The sequence below is a fragment of the Prorops nasuta genome, unplaced genomic scaffold (genome assembly GCF_024137725.1).
Source record: "Prorops nasuta isolate Cenicafe-Biocafe unplaced genomic scaffold, Cenicafe_Pnas_1.2 PNAS00003, whole genome shotgun sequence".
In the NCBI taxonomy this organism is placed as follows: Eukaryota; Metazoa; Arthropoda; class Insecta; order Hymenoptera; family Bethylidae; genus Prorops; species Prorops nasuta.
Genome location: NW_027116800.1, coordinates 9,388,196 through 9,415,338, shown reverse-complemented (window position 1 = coordinate 9,415,338; position 27,143 = coordinate 9,388,196). Strand labels below are relative to the sequence as shown.

Genomic DNA, 27,143 nt, shown 5'->3' with positions numbered 1-27,143 from the left:
ATATTCATTCTCGCGATGTACTTTCCACAATGGAGTGATTTGCGAGTTGGCTATTCTTCTGCCATAAAATAAGAATAGACGGGTAGCGCCTACAAAACCTAATGGGATAATAGACCATTTCCAAGGTAGCTCTTTCAATGCAAATATAGCAATCTAGACTTTTACAATGGATAAAATAGCTACTGAAGGGAATTGTACAATATCTTTTACCTGTAATTGACTGCGAGTAATTTTAATTATTTCAATATTGACCAATTCTCTTGATTATTTAAATTCACAAGTTGAAGAATAAGGGATAATTAAGTTAAATCGATTAGGATAAGCTTATGAATAAGGAGGCAACAAGGAAAACATAGATTAAACAAAAATATTTATTTCGATACGTTTAGGTACTGGCCGCTCATTTTGCACCGCTTAGATTATACTAATATTTACAATAAAGAAATATAAAAGAAGATAAAAGATTCATCTCCTAAACCAGCGGAGAGGGCATACACCAAGCGGAAGCAGAAGAGCGATATCAATTCGCAGACTGTTCCCCCTCCATTGACTATTTACAATTTTTATTTAATATATTTATACATTAAAATAGTATTATGCTAGATCGCTTTACTGGCCTCCCTCTTTCTCTTCAACATTTCTCTTCTCCCTCCTCATGAGCGAGTTGCATACCACAATGGCTCACATCGTGCATGTTACATGAAGATTTTCGCTTTCGTCCTCTTCTATTTAAAGGACGAGTAATCGTAAAGAGAAACAGGGATAAAAATAATGTACGATGACTGTAGGATGAGGGACGGTACCGAGACCGTCGATCAAAAGTATACAAATGTAACGCTCCAACGTCTTTATAAAACAGTAAACTCGCGAAGGGTCCCACGTCAGATAGATAGTATATGTGTGTGATGCGAGTGGTGACGTCGCGAAGTAAGGCACGAGACATCGAACAAACTTGTCATGAAACATATATTTATTTAGTGTAGTAGATATATATCAAAGCACTTCGTTATAACGGACGGTGATATCCGCGATTCTGCCTTTACGTCAAATGTCATATTTGTATTCAATCTTAATCGGCACGCATAGGTATGTACAAATTAATCGTACGGTTCGTTACCAAATGAACGGGCGATGAATAATACATACACATATAGATCAATCTTTCGTCTAACTACTAATGGAATAAATTAAATTAATCGACTTGACGAGTCGATGCAATTGACCTGGACGTACATATGTATATATATATATATATACAATATTGAACACATTTCTTTCTAATGGTATGCGTCGACTGGCCGAACTCCGTTAAGCGTAGTCTATTTCTCAAACGCTGAACGAGGACTGGGAAGGATTTATCGTCACGATGGATTTCTACGAACGTGTGGTTGTCGATCGAGCGAATCCTCACGTGACCCAACTCCCTATGCGATACGATGCTGTTGTTGTTCGTCGAAAGGACACGAAGGACGTGAAAAGGATGGCGATAGATCACAGCAGCAGTGGCACTTGTCGGTCTTGACTTTCGCGCGGCCTCATCGGAGGTCAAGGACATCCGTTGCAGGCGGCGGCTTGCCTCGTCGGATGTTGGACAGACGTAAAAGTGGAAGTGAATGCGGAAAACCCGGGACCCGCCCGGCACCAGTACATCACTCGTTCCTCTCCAATAAAGAAGAGGAAGAACCACTTCACAAGGAAAGCGGCACTTCCGCCGGCCTTTTCACGCCTAAGGTAAGGTCAAGAGGCTTGCTCTTGGTGGTGGTCTCTTCTTTCGCGGGGCTGGATCGTTCGTCATCACTCTCGTTTGATCTGTTTTCCTCCTCCGCTGGCTGGCTCGGTCTGGGAGAGCTCCTGCTCGACCTTACGCTCAAATCGATCGGTTCGTCCTGTTCGACGGCCAATCCGCCCGGACTGGGACTGACCAATAGGAGGTCGCCCCCTCTCGGAGAGTGCTGCGACGCCGCTGGGGTCACCAATCCTGGCGGTGGATACACCAGACCGAGACTCTGGTGCGGATGATAACCGGTGGTGAGGGTGACCGTGGCATTGATCTTTCTAGGTGGGAACTCTCGCTCGGACAAGGTCGGCGAGGCCGCGCTGGCCTTGAAGTAACTCAGAGCCGAATTACTCCTGGACTCGTCGTGCAAACCGTCAGCACCGTCGACCGAGGAAGCTCCGCTGTCGCTGGGGGTGTCGGCGCTCCTCTTGTAGCTCGGCAAAAACGGTCGAAATACGTCGGGCGGACTGGACGGGACTACCACCACTTCCTTCTGAGCAAAGTTCATGGGAAACATGGGTGATCCTGGATGTTGCTGCTTGTAACCGAAAGGTGGTGGCGTGCTATCTCGCGGAGGAGTTCCGGGTTGTTGTTGATTAGCTGTAATTCGCTCGCGCTCTTTCTGCCAGGCCAGCAGGCGCAGCTGATTCTGAAGAGCCACGTCATCCGGATGGGGAGACTTGTTTCCTCTCTCGCGTTCCTGCTTCAACATTGCTACGTGCAACAGGTGAGACTGCAACGCCAGATCCTCCTGGCTCGGCGAAGCTCGGTCCTTTCCTTCCTTGGCGTAAGCGGCCGCTTGTTGTCCTGCGGCCGTTGGCAAGAATCCCGACAGAAATCCTGGCCCAAATGGCGAGCCCGTTGCAGCATTTACTCCGACGTTCTGGTTACCGTTCGTTTGCTCTTGCAGCAGACAGTGGATTTTGAACCAATTGGAACGGCGCCCGTACCGGGAGCCGGATTTTGACATTCCCACCATCAGACACTTGCGCAGTCGACACGCCTTGCATGCTGTTCGGTTCTTCTTATTGATCACGCAAACTCCTCCGTTTTTACATTCAGAGATGCTGCCCAGGTTATTGTACGTGCGCCCGAAGAAAGACTGTAATTGAAAAAAGACTGAATTAAATTAATGGCGAGAATAGTACTTCTATATATATATATATATATATATTTATCAAAATCGAAAGAGTGCGAATAAAATAAGAGAGATCGAAAGAGGGGGAGAGAGTGAGAGAGAGTGAGAGTGAGAAAGGGGGGGGGGGTGAGTGTGTGGAGATACGTGGCGTGGTCGATCGTAAAGTTAAACGCTTGTCGGTCGGCGATAAAACTGCCTGGAAGAGCCGCTGCTTGGAAAGGCATATATGACTCCTCTCTCTTCTTCTCCCCCTGATATATCCGCTTGCACGGTCATCGACTACTAATTTACGACACGGCTTTTCGCTCTTTTGCCGTTCGCGCGCCCTTACAGATTTCGAGGGATCTCTTCGCGTGCTACCTCTTCGGCATCCCTGCATGCTATACTTTCCATAATACTCATCTCCGCTGCTCTGCAGCAATGGTAAGGGGGAGTTGCATCTCGATCGTTTTCGACTCGAGAAAGGTCAAGCGTTTATAAAACATCAAGACATGCCGATCCCTTTATTCGACCAATAAACGTTCATCGTCTTCGAATTTCACCTGTCGAGCAACGTGGGCGGGCTTCGATCCACTAAAACCTGCTCGTGTGTATAGATTCATGAATTTTTGCATCGTTTGATTCGAATACTAATGTGGAACTAAGGGAATAACTTTAATAACAGAGATCTGTCGATAAATGATAAAACTATATCATGGGGGGAAGGATGTCGTATATAGGATAGAAGAAACAATAGTCTATTTACTGATTAATAAGAGACAAATGTGTAATAATCACGAAACGTGTTAAGCGCGACATAACAGTGAAAAATCTCGGATCTGATAGAGAGGGGCTCCCTCGTACACCAAATGATCCCTAGCCGTTACCATATAAGACTGTGCGAAAGGGGTTATGAAGCCAACGCCGGTAGGCTTCCGCCTACAAAGTGGTCATTACTCGTCAAGGGACAAAATTGATCTCGCGTGCTTCGCGATCAACGATTGCTGGGCCCGAGAGGTAAATAGTTACTATTTGAAGATTTTCTCAACTCTGATGACTCTTCTTTTCCCATCGGCGAACATTCACGATTCCTTCGAACCTAGCGAAATTTTACGGATAATAAAGAAATTTCACGAGAGTCTCGTTAAGTGCACCTTTGGCCAGCGTTGACGTCATCGTTTAAGACTCCAAAGGAGAGGGGCTAAAGGAAGAGATATTGATAGAAAGAAGTGGGATAAATTGCTATATTTTACGTAGCAGCACAGTTATTAGCCAGGCCCCTAAACGGTGCGATTAATCGAGTCCTTATTCGCATCTGCACCGAGAGTGTGTGCAGTGTGATCGGGGATAATCGCTGCGGGCACGCCTCTCTCTTTCTCGTACAGCGTAGATCCTAAATTATCCGGTCTGGAAAAAGTTCCAGCGTCCTTAAAGAGACGTGGATGACTTTGTCTTTTGTGGAGCGATTGCGCGAAGACGGAGTCGGCCAGTTGCCGATTGCCAGTCAGCTGTGGACAGGCTCCTTCGTTCGCTCGTCTAACTGCGAAGGGTGGGTACAACGGGAATCGCGGAGATTGCGTAAGGGAGCGTGGCGATGCGTGTGTGTCGCATGCGAGTTTTTTGCAGTTCCTCGTCCGTCCGGCCGAACGGATCAGGGAATCAAAGACAGCGAGTCGTGCCTTAGCGCCATTTAGGGGCGCGTGCTGCAAATCCGCTGCTTCGAGCAGCTGGAATTATCTCAAATCTACCGGCACGCCCGGCATCCGTGACCGATTTGTAAAAGTGAAATTCTCCTTTGAAAATTTAAGCAACAATTAGCACGTAATTTTCATCGTAATCAAAATTCCCTTCCGCTTAATTTTCTATTTAATCGACAACTTCAGAGATTCCATGTAGCGACGCATTTTTAATCCAGATTCATTTGTTACTTTTTTACATACATGCATGTATATATGTATCATCCCGCGCGGAGTTACTTAATAGAGATCTCTGTGGAAAGAATTCTTTTTCCAAGTCATGATCTTCAATAAAGCTAATTCGTATTTGTGTCACCTGTCGCTGGAAGAAATGGCAAATTTCAGCAATAAACTTTTTGCCCGGCAACGCACTGCAATCTCGATGATTGAAGAATGCGAACAATATTTGTGCAGCGGCAGCTGGAATGTTATCGGTATGACGCTCGGTAAGTCGATCATTCGTGCTGCGACAATTTCTAGGGGGAAAAAAAACGCGCGCACGACAATTTCTCGCACGTGAGAGGAATTCGCCTTGCTCGAGCACGAGCGTTTTCTAAAACGGAGATGAAATAAACAGCCAGCAGTGATTATGTGCGTGTTTACGAATGCGTTCGAGGAATTCGGTCCTCTCCATCGGAATCCTATACGTTTCGGCATCCTGGCCCCTTTCTCCGGGTCCGATTTCCGCGAAGCGAAACAAGTCTCGGCGATTACTCCAATTTACGCCGTTTACTACTTCCAGGAATTCGCAATGTACGTACCTTTAAATGCGTTTACGAGCTCGTGAAAATTCGACATTAGTCGCGCTACCGATTTCGATCCTGAAGCTGAGCGTTACGTTCGGTCGGTAGCAGACATCCTGAATAGCTTCGTAGAACGAGGAGAGATCCGGTATTGATCTAATTGCACCGGCAAACGTTTCATTAGTACGTGCGCTAAGGTATGCTGTGGCGCATGCACGCAACGCCACCTACGACGCCGCGGCGTTTAAGGCGGGAAACGTATTGTCCGAGGTTGAATCCATTTTCACTCGGGGATAATCCGATGAGGTAATGATAAATAGGTGCACGCATACACGTATAATATGAATATACATCAGAGATGAGCGTTGATTACATAAAATAGACGCGAACTCTGAAAAACATCCTCTTAACCTCTCCCGTATTGCGAATGAGTGGCAATGTTGCGCGCGCAGCAGGATATCATGTCCATTTTCATTAATGAAATCTATTTGGGAGAGAGATCCGTGCGGCATCTGTGATGATAATGCGAAGTAATGATGTATGCAAATAGCCAAGGGAGGAAAATGGCGTTAAATATTATTAAGGATTAGCATGGTTGTCGAAGTCTGACGCGAAACCGCGATAAAAATGAGAATTCGAGATAACTGCGGCGGGGATTGCGGACGTTCGTATTTGAGTAATCGACGTTCTAAGTTGCGTCGTCACGGTTCGGCAGAGTAATCGTGCGCGCGGCTTCGGTGTGTATATATACGTACATATACGTATATGTACTCTACACGTTGCATGCACCAGCAGCTGTGGCCCGCGATCATCTAGCTACTTCTCTCTCTCTCTCTCTCTCCCTCTCATATGTACTCCTCCGAGCAACGTAACCTCTTCAGAACTCGCCTCGCGCCACCTGTGCCGTGAGACAATCTTCTCTCCGTCACACCCACGTTCATCACTAAAACCACCTCTACCTACATCCTTCTCACTCGAATCTTCAATAACACTTTAAAACGCGCTTCAGCCTATCTCTATAAGTTCCTGTTACAAAAATCTCGTTCCATTTACCAAGTTTTGGTAAAAGTATCCAGGCACCTCTATCTACATAGATATCTATTCCTCTCTCTCTCTCTCTCTCTCTCTCTTTCACCTCTCTCTAGAATATCCTCCCGAGCTTCCACGAATTTTATTATTACTATATACACGTCCTCCTTCCAGTTGATTCGTCACACCGTGCCTTCTATATGCATCAGAGAGTCTCTGGGAATACGGAAACAAGATGACTATATACTTCTCTTTACGGGAGAAGCTGTCTGCTCGACGCTGCACGTCACGTGCGCCTATCAAGAATCTATATTAAGGACGTGGGAATGTGAAATGACCTGTCCAGGTTTGCCCGTGGTGTGGTCGTGCACTACGAACGCACGCGTGTCCGTACCCGTGCCCGCTCGTGCCTCGCACCAATGAAAAAAAAAAAAAAAAAAAACATAACCCAGCCGCAAACTCTCCCTCGGTGTTCCGCATGAACGCGTTTCTCGTTGAAACTTCTTCGTATACGCCATTTCGTGGCCATTTCATTAACCGACACACTCTTCCATCAGCTGTAGCCGAGAAACCAAATGCATAATACACTCGCAGCTCCCGAGTACAAGTTTCGTGCAAGGATTTCAGCAATGATCTTAATTATTGCGTTGATTAGATTCGTTTACAGCGACGAATGTTATTACAGAGACGAAAGATCTTGGTAGATTTTGTAGGGCAGATGAGAAGGAAATGTATATACAGTAGCGCGATCGATCTCTTGGGTATTCCCTTCATGACGTCATCAGAGTCCCGCAACGTCACACATCATCGAGCGAGTAAAAGCAGCAAGAACCTGATAGTGACGCACCGTGGCTAACTTTCGACCGTATCTTTTTGGTTTCCGCGAAATTAACTCACGATGACGAAGCAGTAAAAAATTGAAGGAGCACCCAGTAGATGGATTTTCCGCGAGACTTCGTGGGGCTCGTTAACATCTCTCCTACGTGTGCGAGAGCGAAAGACATTAGCACATGAATACGCAGTAGTTTCTATAGACGAATATATGACCCTGATTCTCGAAGCGGAGGCCACTGACAATTCCGATATTCGCGGAATCCGCGTCATCCTTCTTCGCAATTAATCCGCTCCAGGCGACTATTTCCTTCCTCGGCTACAGCTGCTTTCCCAACATCGATGACTCGATTGCTCGGTATGTGATCTGGATTCCCGACGATTCCCGATCCCAGCAATCGTTGCGGATCGCTCGAGAGAATTCGAAGCAGTTATAAAAATGGAGTTCCGCAATACCTCGTTAAATACAATCATTTCGCGTTTAAGTATGAATCATTTTAATGGACTAAACTGGTAATATCACTGTGCTTGGTGCGAATACCTAATGAAAGTGTGGCTCTTGGGGCTAGATCTCGAGCTAACGCAGACGGGAAATAAAAGATCGAGCGCGTGATTGTAGGATTGGGAAATCCTTGGAGAAATTATTGGTTTAGGAGGAATATAAGCGAAAGAGACCTAAATCCGATTGGTTCTCCTGCAAGCGTTTAGCGCGAGATGATTGCGAAAGGAGCTGGGAAATCAAGTGGAATTTCTTAGACAACTGCTGCCGAAGGATTCCGCGAGTCTGGAACGAAGGTGAGTTTTTGGCGTCGATCCAAGGGAGTTGGTATTATACGCGAGTACTGAAAATGCGAGCGGCCAGACAATTGAACGTACGCGATTCTCTGATGTCACTCGGGGACCTTGGACTGTCGTCGTGTGCTTAGCATGCCGAGTACCCCAGCAGTTTTAGAGCACTCTCATTTTCCTTCCAAGCGATTTCCAATCGAAGACTCAACGTGCGTTCGTGTAATTGTCGTAACACAAGCCTCGAAACAACTCTCTATATGCGCCGCACAGAATGTAATTCGTAACCTTTTTCCCCCTTTGGATTTTCAGCATTTCAGCTAGCATTTCACGAAAGCCAAACGAGATTTTATTTCACAGCAAATGTCTGCTTCGCGTATTTGCTAAAAACTATCATCCTGCCAAATTATAACGCGAATTTTCGCCATAAATGGGGCTTTTTACCACACCGAGCTGGTACGGTTCCCATGTGTGTCGTACGGTAAATCGTGCTACGATTGAATTGCAGATCCGCGCACAGGGCGAGTTCCTATAACTGCAGGAACAATAAACGACGGCCCGTTATTGTATGCTGATTCCGCATCGCGGTTTTGAAAGTCAGTTTCGCCAGTGTCATATATCTACTATATATGCAACGCAATAAAATTTGACGAAGTTGCCACGCTTCCTGGCGACACAGGAGTTGCCTCGATTTTGATTTACGTCTTCGAGAAAGCGCATCGTCGAGTAACGAGAAGGACTGCGAGAGGTGAGTTAACGGTTCGCTGATAAAGCTCAAGATAAAAATGATCGGAAACTGCATTTCTCTCCCCGACCGATGCTTTGAGAGTCTTAACGTTTATAAAAAATGCCGCACCGTGATCGGAAAGACAGAGGGTCGTACGTTAGGATCTTTTAACTCTAGACGAACCGATATGGTCGTGAAGAATTTGTCGATGCGAGCTATTTGCTTGCATTAGCTCGATCTATCTTTGCCAAGGAGTTTGAAAAGTCGACGCGTATGTATACGCATCGCTCCTCTTTCCTCTCTGGCTCCGATCGCATCCATTCAGTTGGATAAGAGAACGTCGAATGGTGCACAGGAAAGGTAGCAGCTGATAGTATACTGTTTGGATTTAAACACAAGTATATATATATATATATATATATATATGCTATTCAATCCTTAACTCTCTACTAGACGCGCAGATTCAAATGTAAAAGTTATAAAGAGACGCTGAATATTTACGAGGAAACTAAAATAATGGGCAATCGCCAGATTTTTAGCTTTATATTTAATTATTTTTTCTATTATTTCGTTTTTTTTTTTTGTGAAATCGGTGATCGCCATGTAATTATTCAATGGGAAACGTATGGACTTTGATTGTGAAAAATAGCGAAAGATGGAGCGAGCACCATTTTGTAACTCTGAGACTCGATAAATCCTTGAAAGTTCAAACGGACCTCCGCCGTGGCTGACGCCGGGTGGCTAGTGGCTAGTGGTTAGTGCCACGACGTTGAACAAACGATTGTTGCTATTGAATCGCTACCGACGCTTGCGCAAACCGAAGCATAATCTACGATCAGTCGTCCAGTCTCCGTCGCCGATATTATCGCAACTAGAAGAACATTGGAATATACATAACGATTCAAATAGTACTCAAAGCTTTACTTTAATCTAATAAATAGCGCAGTATCCCTGATGATTTCCAAGAGCAGAAATTAAAAGTACAATTGGCAAGCTTCTCCTTAATATTTTTTGTAACGATTAATTTAGTGTCGGTGTCATCTCAAATCAGGCAAACCTCGTGTACGATTTAAGGAGAAAACATGTAAAAGAGCAAATTTTTATTTGCAATTGCCTGGAATGTGTTACTTGTTGCGTTGTACATCCCTAGATGGCACAAATATTCCCTGGACACGGTTAGAACGCTCCAAGAATATCCACAGGTCCAATAAACCTGCTGAGGATGTCCCATGAACATTGTGTGCTGTCAAGGACGAGGCTCGCCTGATTTGGGGGGACACCTACCCTTACCAGAGTTGCATACTGGATGGATGTAAAAGGTTTTACGTCTCAAATTCTTGACGGTGTATAATAATGGAAGCATGGCACGCGTGACCATTGTAAACATTCCACATATAACGTCACGCAGCGAGCAAACGTTTATTCATTCGTATATTATATATAGAGTCCCAGCGATTAGGAGACGTATTTCATAACAAAGTATCCGGAAACATTTCTCCGATTACTGCGATCGGCCTCAAAAGGGAAATGATTAGAAAAATGCGTGAATGTGAAATTTTCGTGGTCGTCGTCGTCATATCGACCTTTTCTCACTCGTATATGAAACTTGCGGAATTGGACAGTCGAACGTTCGTTTTAGCCTCGCGTGACTTTAACAACCGATTGTCTCGAGGAAAACGGACGGCCGCTACGAATCTAAGCTGTCTACCGCCCCCGCCAATTGCAACCTTTTTCGCACGCCTTGAAATAACGCTAGCGGCGTTTGAGGAATAACGCGAATCCTCTTCCCGGTGAAAGTCGGAATCGAACAAAGCTACGCAAATAATCAATCTCTCTCTTTCTTTCTCTCTCCCCCTCTCTCGATGGTTTCCTTTAGCACTCTCGACAGTTTAATATGTTGATACCCCCCCTCTTATTTAACCATTATAAGACAGAAAGAGTAAATATCGACGAGAATATAGCTGGTTAGAATTTTGCTCGATTGCGCTAATCAGTCAGAGCCAGCGAACGTGCATCGATACAGCTTAATTGTGCAACTCGATCGTTCCAAAAAAATATAAAACGGGCTCACTCGAGACGCGAGGTCGTTGTCGCAGAGAATATTGCGCAGGACGTCGTGTGACTCGCGTTCCTTGAATGTTAAACGTCACTGTTCAAGGGCGCGCACCCGCCATTTGTAGATACTCTGCTCCTTCGACTCTTCCACATATATACATATATATAACACGCTAAAGCAGTATATATATATATATATATATATATATATAATGAACCAAAAGCCCGATCTTATCGTCTATTCCCTCAGTTACGCCGAAAACTCCCCGTTTCACGCATACTTTAACTCGCCATGCTTTTTTAAACACGCTAATAAGAAAGCCGATCGGCATCCGATCTCCCAAAGTGCTAATGAAAAATTCTCCATCTTTAGTAATAAATATATATATATATATGTGCAGTGTATACAAAGCGTTTCCTATATATAAATCTATTGTTACGTACGCTATTTAATCCTATTCCCGATCTAACCGTTTCCTGTCCATGCTAATTTCTTATGCGAATTTTTCTCCTCGCTTCCCCCAGTCATCACTAAGGGGAGATTGGGCGAAGCGATCGGTACAGCAGGTTCCTATCGGCTAATAAATTGAATTTATTTGGTCGTAAAGTGGCCGTAAAATGGTGGCGTCTCGTGTCGCGTCGCGACGACGACGGTTTGGCCCATAGAGGCTACAACAGGTCGCTCGTAAATCGTTTCCTTACGCGACTGGGCCCGATGCGGTTCCAGTTCGTGGTTTCCTCTCTCTTCCCGAGCTCTCTCGTCCCGTACTGGTACCACGCGTATCAATGCGAGTGCGACTCTCGAGATATCTACGCGCTGCTTCCGAAGGAATCTCGACTTATCTAAAGTTCGATATATGCCAAATTCGTCGACGATTTGTCGAAACGCGATCGATATACGCGACTGCAGGGTCAAACGAGGCTCGCGAGCTCTTGCTTTACTCCCTTCCCCAACCAAACTCGCGTCTTGGTTCGCGCACTACGCGTATCGGGGTATACTTGAATTTTTAGATACTGTAATTCTGCCAAAGGAAATACGCTGTATACGAGGAAAGAATTTTGAAGGTTTTAATGCGACAATTATTTCCTTAACATTCGTCTGAAATATTAACAATCTTTTATCTTCCTGAAATATTTATAAGTATAGTCTTTTTATCTAATATGAAATATTTTGAATCAACGTGAACAATGATCCAGTTAATTAACATTTATGCTATTTGCTACCACAATTAATGACTCACTTCATGTCACCTCATATAATTAGAACGTCAAAATTCTTTTATCTGCACAATTCTAAGAGAAACAAACTTTTGCCTTAATCCTCTTTGAATGCAAACTTAAAAAAGCTTAAAATATTAAAGTTCTTTGTAGTTATATCTTTTCCTTTATAGTAATATAACATTTTCTTACATCTGTGCTACTATGCTCCGAGGGATGCCCCAGTGCCTCACCCTATGCGAAATTCGTAAATGATTTAATTGGTATAACACTGTACTAAGGAACTATATGCTGGTGCAGCTAAACCCGATGCGGTTTGACTTTGTAGTTTCCTTCCCATGCAAACTGCTGTCCCGTGTTCGTACCACGCGTATCAGTGCGAGCGCGAGTGTCGAGATACCTGCTGCTTCCGAAGGAATCGCGACATACCTAACGCCGAGTATACGCCAAATTCGTCGACGATTTGTCGAAACGCGATCGATCTACGTGACCACCATACGAGCGACCGCTCCGGCGGCGAAAGTGGCTCGCGCCGTAAAAGTGCCGTGTAATTATCCTCGCCAGTTACCTCCCGACTAATCGCTCCAATCTATCGGGGAAACTCGTACTTGCTTCGAGCCTCGATTGTTTTCCGCATATTAGGCGAAACCGGTCAGTATATACAGCTACTTCTCTTCTGATGGATGATATTTCGTCAATGCAAAATCCCCATAATAGAGTTATCAGAACTCAATCTTTTACCCCAGCATTCCAATAGTTTACAATTCAATTACTAATATTTTTTCTTTAAGACTCCCAATCGAGTTTAAAGAGCGAATAAAATATCCTATTGACGGTCTGTTTGATTAAACGTGGCTTTTAAATAGCATATAAAAGTAACATTGAATTATATAGAGAGAGATGTATTTTGATTAGGATTTATATATATATATTTGTGAACGAGTTCATATGAACCATTATTATGATAGATAATATTAAAAAAGTGCGATTCTTGTGCCACATGCTTCACCGATTCGGTCGTTAGTATATAAATTAGGCTGCTCGCGAAAAAAATAACTCCTTATATCGATCGAAAGCGAAGAAAGCTGATCAAACGTCGCTGAGTTTCTCAACGTCGTGACCTTAGATAAAAATATAATACAGGATGCAATTGGCATTGATTCAATTGCTATCTCATATAAGCTACAAACGTGACTAGGTTATTTTAAACCTGCGCAACTGTAGCAATTGCAGCATATGGGACGTTATAAGCTTCGTTATCCACCATTAAGACGGGATAATTTTTCAATAATCGTCTTGCTACAGAGTACCAAGGGGAGGCAAAGCGCGAAAAAAAGGTTGATACTGACGATGATCGAATGTGAAATTTTATTGGAATGTGGACATAAGTAGGTGATGTTTTTCGTTCACGGGAGACAAATACTTACCTGACAGCAATATCCACGTACTAGTGCCGAGTCGATACATTCTGGCGCGAAGTGGACAGGCCACTCCACTTGAACATAGGTGGAGAAAGAAGTAAAACGAACCGGTCAACTAATCTGTCGATCGTGACGAGAACTGTTGATCGCTTGTCGCGAAATCGATACTTCGCTACGTATACTCATGCTCAATTGTGATACTTATGGAGCAAAAAACTGCTCGATTCCATTGGGGAGCAAATTAAGCAATAATAATTTTACACCCAGTACGTCTATAAGTGTCTTAAGCATATACACTGGTATTAATGAACATTTATCGACAGATATTCATCAACTGGACGTTTTAAGGATTCTTGAGTTACCAGTTTGGTTTCTCCTTTCAACCAGGCTTTGCGCGCAATCTGCGAGTGACCAGTAGCGGTTTCAACGATAATGTCTACCAAGCTTTTATCGATTACGTTGAGAAAAGCCTGCCGACTCGTTCCTGCTCGAGCAACTATAGTTTCGTTCCGCTTGCTCTCACTGCGTCGGAAGAACAACGTCCTGAGACTAAGTGCCTTTTGCGATACTTTGCCCGGAAACGGGACAAATTTTAGATCACCGGACAACTCGAACAGTGTACATATCTTATCGCGTTGACAAGTGGACTGCGGCACATCAGGAGGAATAAGTTTCGGAAAATTCACTCTTGGATTCTGTCCCTGTAAAACGAAAAATCCTATTATCGATTAGATAAGTCGACTTATCTGCATAAACTATTTTTCATTGCCACTGGTTATACTGTACAATCGACTCCGGCTAGGGTGACACCACGTACGCTCGGAACAAGACTTTTCTCTGGGTTAAGTGGCTTTCTCGGTCTACCAACCGGAAACACGCCGGATTCCGGATCGAGGACGGCCGGGCTTGTCGTCATCGGAGGATCTCGTCAGCATCGCATAACCATGCCCAGCGTCGTTGATACAACAACAACGCTTGGAAAGTAACCCGAGCTATTTCGGTGCTTCAGACCTCACACCAGATAGTTTACCGACCGCAGTTCTCAATATTGTCACTCCAATGAATATAAAACCGACCAGTGTTTCCTTGCTCTCTGAATCACTCGCTACTTTTTTTTTCAACACTATGGAAGGAGGGCAGCTGTACCCTGTATATACATATATAGAGAGAGATATATATACGTTTCACGACCGTAAAAAGGAGAACACTTCCGAAAAATTTTGTGCCGAATAATCCGCGCCCATTCGGCCAACCAAGACAATGAGTTAGCAACAGTAAGATTTGCATTATAAGCGAATGACGCGTCTGCGACCTGAATTTTACGGGCCTTGCAAATTGTTGCAGCGCGCAAGAGCCATAACGAAGCAGAAGAAGAAGAAGAAGAAATGGAAAAAGGGGAGGGGAAGGGTTGAGGGCGGACGTGTAAATATTCATACACGTCTCTCGTCTCCCCAATGCAGCCTTGCAAAGTTGCTTTCTTCGTTTATTTTAAAGACTAACTTGGAATTCGAACGTCGCGCCACCAATTGTGGTGGCCCTGCCGAAACAGGGACGCATTCGGGACCCATTTGCACCAAGCCTGCGCGATACGAATTCAAAACGCTGCTTGACGACACTCCCATAAATCGCGTTGCACAAATCATCCGCTTATTGATCGGCTAGTCTGCCGCTGGCAAGAACGAAGCGATACCGCAAAGATGAATAAGAAAAAAAAGATAGCTCGCTTTTGTAAAAAGTGTAAAAAAAAAGCTTTATTGAAGAAATCTCGAGCAGAGATTAGCTCGGACATCTATTAGCGGGAGTTTGGCCAATAAGGGAAGATAAAGTAGCGTTTCTGGGTAATTTAGATCGGTGAAAGATTTGGCTGAGCATAATTTTAATATCTGTATAGGAGAGGCATTAAAAGGGAATAGCAGGCAGAGGTCCGCCCCTGGCAAGATACGAGGTAGGATCATATTTTTGGGCTTTCGTGCATTTGGAGAACGGGAGTCACGGTTGCTACGGGGACCAAAAATGGAAGAAGACTTGGAAGAAAAGATTCGGAGCACCGTTCGGTCTGGGGACCGAGTGGAAGAGGGGAGCTCTTCTTTGGATATTGGGGAATCCAAGTCAGTCGTTAGTATGCTAATGAGCGTCCCTCGTTGGCTCGTACACTGGTGCCATGTGCGACCACTAAATTATTTCAAATATTTCCGCATCCCGCTAGACCCCTATAGAAACCTCCCATACCGATCTCTACGTATTTACATACAAGAATACCCATATACGCGCGGCTAGCCGACCTCTATACTCATCTTATGTACTATCGATTATGTACCACTTATATATATATATATATATATATATATATATATATATTCATTATAGTATATACACAGTTGTATATATATATATATATATATACAGTACAAGAGAGACCGGGCTCCGATTCGAATGCTTTTAATTCCTGTCGTTCGACTTTCGTCCTCCACTCGATCTCTTGATATTGCAGCTCGATGGCGCCGTTATATGCCTCGCGATAACATCGGGATCCCGTGAGACCGACGCAAGCCAGATCGCGAGGCAAGCCTAATATATAATTCCCTTGATACATATACCATTCATAATAATATCCATTTGTCCATTAAATTTCACAAACGACTCAGCTCGATCTCTCAAAATATGTTCCCTCCTGCACTTATAATTCCCGTACCTCGACGATTTATGCAAGTTTACATGGCGCACGAACGGCGACCAAATTTTCTAAGAAGCAAAACCCTAATCTCATAATTTACTGGAGTATACACACAACTTACGCTGCAAAAGTGTGGGAGGTAACATATATTAATCATAGAGCTATATATATTAAAGATATTCTGTATATCGTTTTAAAGTAATCTTTAAATTGATAAAATGCAAGCAGTAAAGATGAAAGAAATCGTTATTGTTGCATAAAACTAACGGTTTCGAGTTTCTATCAAGAGTAAAATGTTTTATGGAAATTGGATAGATCAGTGTAATAAGGGAAAAAGAGTCTGATATCTAACCGGCTAAAAATACCAATCAGGCGTATATCGGCATTCTCGTCTCTACAGGTATTTCAGTTGCTACGAAGAACGATCGAGAGGAATATCTTTAATTTACCTAAAACGTGTTATCTGGTGGGTTTGTCTGCGGGAAACCGAACAAACATAGCAACCTTTACGACGGACAAACGTAGTTCGTTGTTGCCTTAATGAGGTCCAATTACTATCGGATGGGTCACTTAACATGCGGTATTCCAGTGCGCACCACATTAGTAAAACGAGAGAGGATCAAGGGTCAACACCCTTTGAGGGCTAAGCTAACAAGGCTTCTGAAGACAGGCCGGTCAGACGTTCGATTGCACTGCGCGCAAGCGCAAGGACGTCCGCGCACGTGCCCGTATCTTCTGCTCGATTTTGCTTCAACTCTTTCATCCTTCCAATCTCCCTGAAAGCCTTTCGATTCTTTTCCCTTACCAAATATGCACTCCCTGTCCTATCCTCCTCGATCTCCCGCTCTCTTGTATTAATGAGATAATAATTAAAAGAGTTAATTTAAAAGAGTTCATCTTAAGGAAAGCGGAAACGAACGATAGAGGCTCGAAAAAAATGAGAAATAGGCAAAAGCATAAGGGGACCTCATTATATAAAAGCACGTTGATTTCGCATATGGCGGAATGATACAGGCGATTCAGAATTCAGATCGCATCGATCGATAAAAGGCAGAAGAGCATTCGATCGAACGTGGCGCATAGCAAGAAATTCAATGAGGCCATCCTCGAAAGAGTACAATCTCGGATAATCGATTGGACCCGCTCGATTCTACCGTCCACTTACAAATTCGCGCCGGGTTCTTCTTTTTTTTCTTCTTCTCTTTCATCCCAACCCCATGCAACAACAAATCCCTCTCATCAGGTTTTCTCACTTTCTTTTAGCAATCGCGCGCGGCGATCCTCCCCATCGCAAAACCCATTTCTTCTCCCGATTCGCTTCACCTCATTGACTCACTTCCCGCGAAACTGGAGTGGAAACACGCGAGCTCACCTTCCAGATTCCCCGGATCGTTCGACGTACCTCAAAAGCACCTTATTTTTTCTTCTCTCCGAAACTGCTCGATCGATCTCTCTTATCACGCCTCTTTTGTATTCCGAACAAAATTAAATTAGCTTGATGAAATTTCTTACCTTGCAACCTTCGCACGTGAAAGCGCCAAAGTGAAAACCCGCTGCTGGCTCTCCACAAACTTTGCACTGCTGATTCATCTGCAATTTTTAAAAATACCCTCGTTAAAAACTCGTCTAATTCAATTATACATCATTCTGTAATCTCTGCGTTTTCTTAAAATTATTCTAAGACTTGGAGCTGAATTTAACGCGGATATTAAAGAGCTCGGGGAATATTTATGAGAATAATACCGAACGTTTGGCAAATCATGAGAGGCCAGCTTTGATCTTTTTCCCGGTTCAGGTTTTATGTCTCATAAAGGAATGAAATTCAAGCCTGAACTCGGGGTTTGGAATATGGTACAATATGGAGCTATATGGTAGGGTAAGATATATGTATCATAGATTCACACGTTTAATGACCTTCCTAAGATAAGGATCGTTGTTTGAAAAGCAATAGTGGCCTCTGCTCCGTATTAAGTAACGAACCCTTTCTCATGAATCACGAGCAGATGTCGCCCATAACCAATGGTAAGACACCTACACGATCGATTTTTTTTTTCAGCTGGTTCAATGGGTTTTTCATCGCGGACTTTACTGGAAGGTAGAGAGAACCCTTGCCGTCTAATGATCACTCGGAGGGTTCGGATGAGGCGCCCAGAAGGCCATTACGATTTTTCATCCAAATCTAAGCCTCTCCGCCTTAATGATCGAAACGGAACTCGTTCCTAAGCATGGCGTCCCATAAATCAGCGTTATCTCAACCAACGGTACCATCTGCCGTAGGTCAGAGAGGCACTTTTCGAGTAAACTGGAATAAAATTAGACCACCGGAGATCTGATAGCGAAGAACTTTACTGGATACCAGAGCGCTGGCATCTGTCCGGATGTACCGAACGACGAAAGCGACTATGACAGCTAAGGACAACCTATTTCACACAGTTCCGTTTAAAAAGAAAAACAACAGCTATATTCCGCCCTAGGCGTATATAGTTAAACTGTTTACGATTCATGGTGGATAAAACTAATAGTAGAAGTGAAATGCTACTGCAATATTTCTGTAATACTCTTCGTATAAACACTGCAGCACTTGTGATTCGTCTTGGAAGAGAGGAAAGTCTGTTGAGAGAGTCCTAGGAAACGATTGACTCGTGAATGTTAACGAGCACATCCAAGCTTTTGATCGGACACAATCAGACCACATTAATTAAAGGGACTTGCGCCTAAGGAGCAATTACATTTAATTACAGTCCTTCTGTCGTATGTATCGTCTTCGAGGCTCGTCGATGAAAAGCATAACTGCGAGCAAGAATGCGTTCTGGACGACATAGCAAACTCTTTGAGAACGCGGGCCTACGTTAAGTTTTTGCCCGAGCCCTGGGCATTTTAACGAGAATTCAGAGTGACGGTAATTAGAGCTCCAATACGACACGAGAGCACAGATCCTCCTAGTAGCTGGTACAGTCTCTTTGTAACTGCGACTCGGCGCTTAAACAGCAACCTCTGGGAGCATCGAGCGTTCTTACAGTTTGTCAGTGGTGGGGCAAACAGAAGAAGAGCACTCGGTTCCACAGGTTCGTTAAGGTTTTCAAGTTTTTTCGCGGCTCAGTTGTTTGACGCCCGCTCTCGCCCATTTCATTTCTTGATGAAGTCAGTTGTCCCTCTCTCTCTCTCTCTTCCTTCCTTTTTCTTTCTTTCTTTCTCTCGCTCTTCTTCGACAGTATCTTCCTCTTCTTTTCATCCTATTCTACCACACTTCTCCTATTCATTGCAGTTATATATTTGCATTCAACCGTATTTCTTCCTCTGAATTACCACTATGCCTATGTACATCCTTCTCATTGTTCTTCCTACACCGTTCCTCTATTATCTCGCCTGTTTAGTCAAATCAAACAAGAAACCAGATTTATCGCATCTTTCAGTCAAAGTATTCCGATAGAATCGAATCGTTCATTTATATATTTGATTAATCAATCGATTTCCATGAAATTCCGATCGCTCTAATATTATACCATATTACAATATATATAGATACTCTTTAAGCAGTAATCATTATAGAAAGAGTAATCTATAAAAAGATAGAGCGGTACGTTAGCGGCATCCAAACGGTTAATCGGATTAAAATTTATTCAAATCTCAGATTGAAATAAATCAAAGCTAGACCCGTCACCGTTAAAGTCTTCTTTTCCTTCTTCTTCTTCTTCTTCTTTTTCTTTTTCTAACTTGCTCTACATAAGTCGGTTCTTCTAACCTCGTTTGTAAATTAAGAAGCTGTGAATTGTAAGCTTTGGGCTAGTGTTATGTGGAGCATATAGATATGATCTACTAGGAGGGGTGATGGAGAGATGAGAGTCACGTGCAAATACACGTACCCTAGTTTCCATGGGTAGAGTCAATATTTGTCAGGCACTTACTCGTTAATGAAGTCGATCGAGTCGACTCGTACCTGCTCCAAATATCGACTTACCTCGCCAGCCCTTTCGCATTTTTGCCGACGAAGGGAGACCTCGAGTGGCCTTCGCATCCTTGTCGTCGACTTCTGCATACGACTTTAGCAAACATACAAGCGCCCAGGTACATGTATAGGCAACGTCAGAGTTTACGCACCATTAAATTCGAGTCCGTGCGACGTTTATCCCTTTATAAGTTTTTTTCCAACCCCGCGCCTGTTCGCCCTTTGTCATCGAACCCTCGCGACAAGCAACCTTTTCTTCTGCTTCGACTTCTTCCAGTTACTACCCAAAACTAGTAGGGCGACTGAAAAATGTATAGTGCTGCTACCATCAAAGGGTTACATCGGGGAAGGGAGAACGGAAAATTAAGACGATGCCGGTTGCTTTCCTCTGACACTCGAACCGGGTCATTATACGAGGAAATAGATCACTCTCAGACCCAGTTATTCATCACGTCGAATTTTATAGACTCGATACCTTCCGTTGTATTGAGAGTAGTTTGAATAACTTGACCCATATGTCGTATAGTACGTAGTAAAAAAGGAAATAAATTCCTCAAATAATTCGTGTCTTTCGTTTGATGAATCAAAGATTATACAATATTAATTTAATCATTTAATTACAATTAATTTGAAGAAATTTAACACCTGTAGGTGTTGTGGAAGCTAATGAGAAATAGCTCAGATGAATATGTAGCAGCAGCATAGGAAAAATGAGAAAAAAGTCAAACAATCTGGACCTATAGACAATGTCCTAAAAATATTCAATAACTTACAAAACGCTTAAAAATGAACATTTGACCACATAAGTCACATTACCAACGGCACCAATTTCTTTTATTTAAAAAGGTGAGCTTTAAAAATTTAAATTAATATTCATTTATTGTGATAATGTCTCGCCATAGTCTAAAACTCGACCAAATAAAACAATGATTTAATAACTATATACCGCAACTGGGAAGACTCATTAAACGGAACTCGTTCTTGTAATCGATACAAGAGACGAAATGTTATAAATCGTTACAGCAGAATAATATCAAGTGTTAGTAGCATGTTGCCAATCATAGTAATTACTTTTCATCAAAGATTTACTAGTATAATTATAAGACTGTTATACAAGCTTGCGTGGGCTAAATCAATTGTATACTTGAATATGTCCGTGGTAGTAATGAATAATTGGCTATCGAAGATGAGATGGAAATGAGAAACATGTAAATAAGACATCGCGCAATTAACAATATAGTTTATCCGAAACGATCACTTTAAAAATTGGTCAACTCTTAAGAAGTACAAACACACCTTAACGCAATGACATTTTGGGGATGAATATATATTATTGCGATTATCGAAAGCGGCAAACACAAGTTATGCGATATAATTAATCGGCGATGAATTAATTCACAAATTTATTACCAAGTTAAGACGAACGATCATTTGATCACCGCCTCTCGCTACGTGATATACGAGCAAACATTTTTCTCGGTAAGTTAATGAGTTAATGAATCCACTCGAAAGAAGAAGACGATATATCACCTGGGCCTGCGGAGTACGCATGGGAATTTTTCGCACCAAACTACACGCAGTATCGTACGAATGATACTACCTCGCTTATAATATACACATGTAGAACTCCTGCGATATACAAACAAACATACGTTTACACCGCGCGCATTACATTTATTACACGAATACGGACGATAAGCATCTCCACTTTTTACGTAACTCCGAAAGATCGATTGCACTGGAATTTTGTGTCTTGAAACCTTGGGCAACGAGCGAGAATGTTGTAAAAATTCTTGATAAACGGATGGACCAGTGATCATATTACTGTATAGGTATATGTGCCAAGTATAAAAAATAATTCTGAAATTATTTGCATAACTTAGATTCAGCGATCGAAAGATTGACACGGACTGACGAACGAGAAATCATATAGGAAAAAAAGTGAACCCGTGAAAGTTTAAAATCTATTAGTTTTCTCTATGAAAAACACATGATATATATATATATGTATACGTGTATATAGGTATACATTTCAAGTGGCTGAACAATCAAACAGTATAATGGAAGAGATCCATATGAGTTTGAAGAATATATTGACGAGGTTACGGGAACGAGCGCTACCAAGAATGGCAGAAGGTAGGAAAAAGCGAATCTTGCTGCTAGGGTATACAGGTGGCACTCCAGTATGGTTCGGACCAGTCACAGTCCCTTTGTCACTTATTTCCGACCACCGAAATCAATGAGGACAAGAGTGCATTGCGAGTCGCTGCGGGTCGTCCACTGTAAGACCAGCTTTTGACCCAGAAAACTAGAGGAAAGTCAGAGGAGAGAGAAAAACGAGGGTGCGAGAGACGCTTGCGCAATTTGTATCGGCCAAGATGCGTTTTTAACGATCGCTTTGATGGATGGTGCAAGCTCTCGTGTCAATAAGTGGAGTCCTTGAAAAATGATCTTTAGGATCGATGCACGGATACTCCAATAACACAATCGGAGTGCGCATGTGTGTTAGCGTGTATATATCGTATATATGTATAATCGAAGCTCCTTTAAACAGGGGATGAGGCTCAACAGCTCCTTTTCGGTTAATATGATTTCGCATCTCACAATACATTCGGCCGAGCCGGGAGCCAAAGACAATTAATAACCTTCCGCACGATCATTTATCGCGACAGTTTAGAGACCCAAGAGAGGCACCGGAATGCTTTCTTCGACCTTCAAAACACGTTCGTATTTACCTGTCAGTGTTTTAGTGCTACCATTTCCAATCTGTGTGCACCCAGTCCAAGAACGCTCTCCGATTTCATTGTTCGACTTCTCCGAGCGTGACCGATACAATTTTTAACAGCGACTCCACTGCCCCAATCCTGTCGACTACTCGAACCTTTTTCCTCCTGCGAATCGCAGCTCTAGTTGAGTGCATTTAACAACCCGTGGACTCTTTTTTTTTTACCTCGTTTGCACTTGAATAAGACTAATGTTATAAACGTATAAATACAGCTGTTTTTCTTAAACATTATTCTAGTTTGAAGTATTCCACAGTCAATAGTGGTGGATAATCGGCTGTGAAGTGACTTCTGGTGAGCAAATAATGCGCGTATCGTAGAGTGGAACAGTGCAAAAAAGAATCTGGAGGCGATTCGTGCCGCTTGTACGCAACTCGTTCGCAGTGAACAGGCCAGAATTCGACTTGCACCACATACGTCGCAGTCAATTCGTTCGGCACAGTCAGCGGGACTAGCGCGAGACTCGGTGTTCTCTGGGACTACTAGGAAGAATACGTACGGCTGCAATACAGTCGGCGAACCTATTAAAATAGCAATTGACGGACGGCAAAACTTGTATATATATATATATATATATATATATATATATATAATGTATACTGTGTATATTGTATATATGAAAGCTGCTAAACAGAATTCTGACATTTCAGTGAAAAAGAAAGAGGAGAAAAGAGGAGAAGAATCGGGGACGTCTCGAGTTGCAACACAGACCTCTCTTCCCGACAGAGAATATATTTTTCTGTTAAAGAACCTCGCGAGAATTCGCCACGCGCTCGCGCACAATAATGAGATCGAAGACGCTGGGAACCTTTACTGGCCGAATGTACGTGTTATGCGCGCGTTACGCTTCCCAATACGCAAATATTCCGTTTTCAAGGAAAACCCCAATTTTTACCGCGTCCTCCTTGCCTTTGCCTCTCAGACAGCTACAAATAGCTACAGATTCTCCAATGGAGAAACTCCATTTCATTATTTCTACATAACGAAATGCACGTATGACGCATTTCTGCAAAATATTCTCACAGAAATTCATGCGTCATTCTGCACTAATTCGAGCCGTTAACTGTTCGAAGAGTTATTCAGGTGAGCGTGCAAAATTTGCAATAAAGTTTCACTCACTTAACTGAAACAAGAATGTTCGAGGTCTTCGATCGCTCGAACGACGCTGTAACCGAAGTTGAATGGAGTAGATTTTCCTGTAAACTGACTATTATCAAGTACAAAGACTTTGGATAAGATTAGGAGAACGTGAAAGTAACATAGCCGGAGAACTCTAAAAAGCATTAAAAGTATCTCTTGTTTCACTTAAGAGTGATTTAATAAGTTTCAACGACATTTGCATTGTAATAGATATACAAAGCTCTGTATGGTATTTCTAAGGATATATAATATCAATTTATTCGTAATGACCTTCGGTTGATTTTTTGCGGATCGAATAAGAGAATGACAACTGAGAGATTAGAATGACGTGACCGAATTAAAAATCGGTGGATCTCAACTGACACTTGGAATGAAAGGTGTATAGGTAGTGTGCGGATAGGTGAAAGAATAATACGCATATTTGTCACGACTCGTATGATTTTCTGCGAATGGGCCACGGCTACAAAGACTGGCGCAGCAGCTCTCGCGACAAAAAGGAGTTAAGTCGGATCGTAACCCTTGATGACGTTGGAGCTACAGAAGAAAGGGTTAATATGCAAATACCTTTTAGCACATTCGTATCGATGCGCAAACTCGTACCTGTTTTTGACTTAATCTAGATATATATATATATATATATTTGTCTTTGTTATACAAAATTTTTAAAGGAGTTAAGGATTATACGATGGAATTGTCAAAAGCAGTACAGTTTGTCAAAGATTTGTGACTCAATTCGAAATTAATACTATAAACATTTCTATTAAAAAAATCGGTTGATAAATAAGAAGAATCCAGGTGGCGCGCATTGGTCAGGGTACACATATGTTTCCATGCAAGATTTAACGCACACGTGCGTGCATGCGTGAGTGTCTGGAAGTAGGAGAGACGTTACGAGGAGGGAGGGGGGAGTGTTAAAGAAAGAAGGGAGAAGAAAAAGTTAAGAAAGGTGAGCAAAAGTTTTCTCGGACCTCCCTGAACGTGTAAGGAGTCTCGGTATGTACAAGTGAGGCAATAACCTTATGAAAGGGTAACAATAGTAGCCGGCACACCGCAACCGGCATAAAAAACAGGGTGAGACAGAGGGGGGCAATAAATATATTTTGACATGGGAGAACCTCGCGCCGAGCACCTATGCATAATAATTGTAACGCTCCTCTCTCCTGCATTTTCTCTTTCTCTTTCTCTATTTCTATTTCTATTTCTTTCCTACCCATACACCTCGTCTCATCTCGCCTACCCCCTACCCCTCCCCTAGCCGTCCCATCCACACTATTCCCGCTCGCTTTCGTGAATGCCGCGACTTTTCAACTCGAGAGGTGCCCACAGACCTTTTGTGCACGGGGAATTACGGCACTGTCTACCGGTAGGCAAATATTATAGCAACAGGCGGTCGTCAAGGGTGACGATAATGTTTTCATTTGCGATTACCCTCTGCTAACCGCACACGTGAGATCATAAAAGGGCTCAATGCTCTTGCAAAAAAACCTAGACCAATAAAATTCCTTAAAGAATCTACACCGGCCAAATCTCCCGATACTCCCTAAGACAACGGAAATTTCAATTTGAAAAAAGTAAACAACAACTAAACTTGCTATAAATTTGGCTAATAAATATCAAAACTGTTTACCAATATTAGTACTCCTTTTAAAGCATCTATAGTGAAAGTGAATCGCTTGGCATTAGTGCTTCAAAAGAGACATCAATGCCTGGCAAGCAAGGACGACGTTGACGAGATTCGGAGATATCAATGACCGAATAGGAAACGTCGTGGAACAAGTGCTTTCGAAGAAAACAAAATTCTGGAGCAAAGCTGGAACTCACCTTGATGGAATATCCGCACAAATAATAGTGGAGAGAATCAGGAATCACTGAATAGCCTGGGGAATCTCTATAAACGTCCCGAGTCTTATCACACGTAACACAGCATAACTCGGTGTCTAATAGACGTCGTTTTGGAGTTTAAACATGAAGTACTAGGATTAACCACAAGAATTTTCACACGTGGCGGTCCACTTTGTTCAGATTCATGAAAAATCCTTGGCAATTGGATCTAACTACAGAAGCTGCGCACTAGAAACGAAGACAGGAGCGAGGAGAGTGGTACCACGTGGATGTTGATAAGGTTGAGCAAGAATCGGAGCACTGCGTAGATAGTCCACGATGGATGGGGTTAACGAAACCAAGTGTCCGGTCTTAGTTAAATACTGTACCAGTTGTTTCAACTTCAACCCATCGACTGGTTCTGAATTCAACTGGACCGACTGTCGCCTGCTCTCTTTCTCTCTCTTTTACTCTCTCCCTACCCCCCTCGTTTCTGTCTTTTGTCAACCCCCTCTCTTCTCCCCTCTCTCTCTCTCTCTCTCTCTCCCTTTCTCTCTCCCAGATTTAATCCTGCACTATAATCTGTCTCTGTCGAACCTTCCGCGAGTGACGGTACGACCTCTTCGATGGACGGGAGAGGACTGGCGCTTCGCGATCGCTGCGACCTGTTCGACTACATCGGCCAAGTAGGTTCAGCTCAACCGGGAACCGATTTTACCTGGCAGGGGCACCTGAGACTGCCCACCGAGTCCCGCCTTCTTATTCCTCGTCTAATCGCCACTCACCAAGTCCCCCCCTAGCAGCCAATCGGAGTTGACCAGCTGACTAGGAACGCCTTGCCAGCCCCCGATCTCTACCTTCAAATGAGATCCCCTCGTGGCTCGGCTCAGATTTCCTGCTCCTGCTACGAAGTACCGATCTGTGCCTGCGAGGCTCTCGAGCTCGTACGCCACACCTGGCACTGGCCAGAATCACACCATATCTCAGTCTCCTCACTAGGATTTAAATTCACTCCTTTTTCAATACTATCAAACTATATACATATAGGTACCTTTGAACCTAACATAGTATATTCACTACCTAAATAGAGTGTACCATACCCTCTTCTATAACATATATGCCACTACCATAATTTTCATAATAGTTTAATCGATAAACAAATTTTTTTCATACATTCTAAAGGGAAGTTTTATAAAAATATAAATATATTCGCCACCTTACACACAAGCTATATAGGCTTAGATTATAAGATGCTAATCACAGCTGAAATAACCGTACAGGCTAAACCGTGGACTCCTACCGCATTTCGCAGTCCGGCTTTACGACCGCTTTATCACAC

The 27,143-nt window shown here is 43.1% G+C and overlaps 1 protein-coding gene across 2 annotated transcripts; it reads right to left on the bottom strand.

Moving 5' to 3' along the window:
* Positions 1-386: 386 nt before the first annotated feature.
* LOC136785644 (zygotic gap protein knirps-like) lies at positions 387-26,422 on the bottom strand. Of its 2 annotated transcripts, XM_066746811.1 has the most exons (3): positions 25,805-26,422; positions 17,627-17,704; positions 387-2,879 (listed from the first exon to the last, which is right to left on the bottom strand). In XM_066746811.1, the coding sequence occupies exons 2-3, from the start codon at positions 17,702-17,704 to the stop codon at positions 1,689-1,691; spliced, it is 1,269 nt and encodes a 422-aa protein (XP_066602908.1). In that variant the 5' UTR covers positions 25,805-26,422; the 3' UTR covers positions 387-1,688. The 2 variants fall into 2 exon arrangements, with proteins under 2 accessions (XP_066602908.1, XP_066602909.1); XM_066746812.1 differs by lacking the exons at positions 17,627-17,704; positions 25,805-26,422 and adding an exon at positions 12,212-12,277.
* Positions 26,423-27,143: the final 721 nt, after the last annotated feature.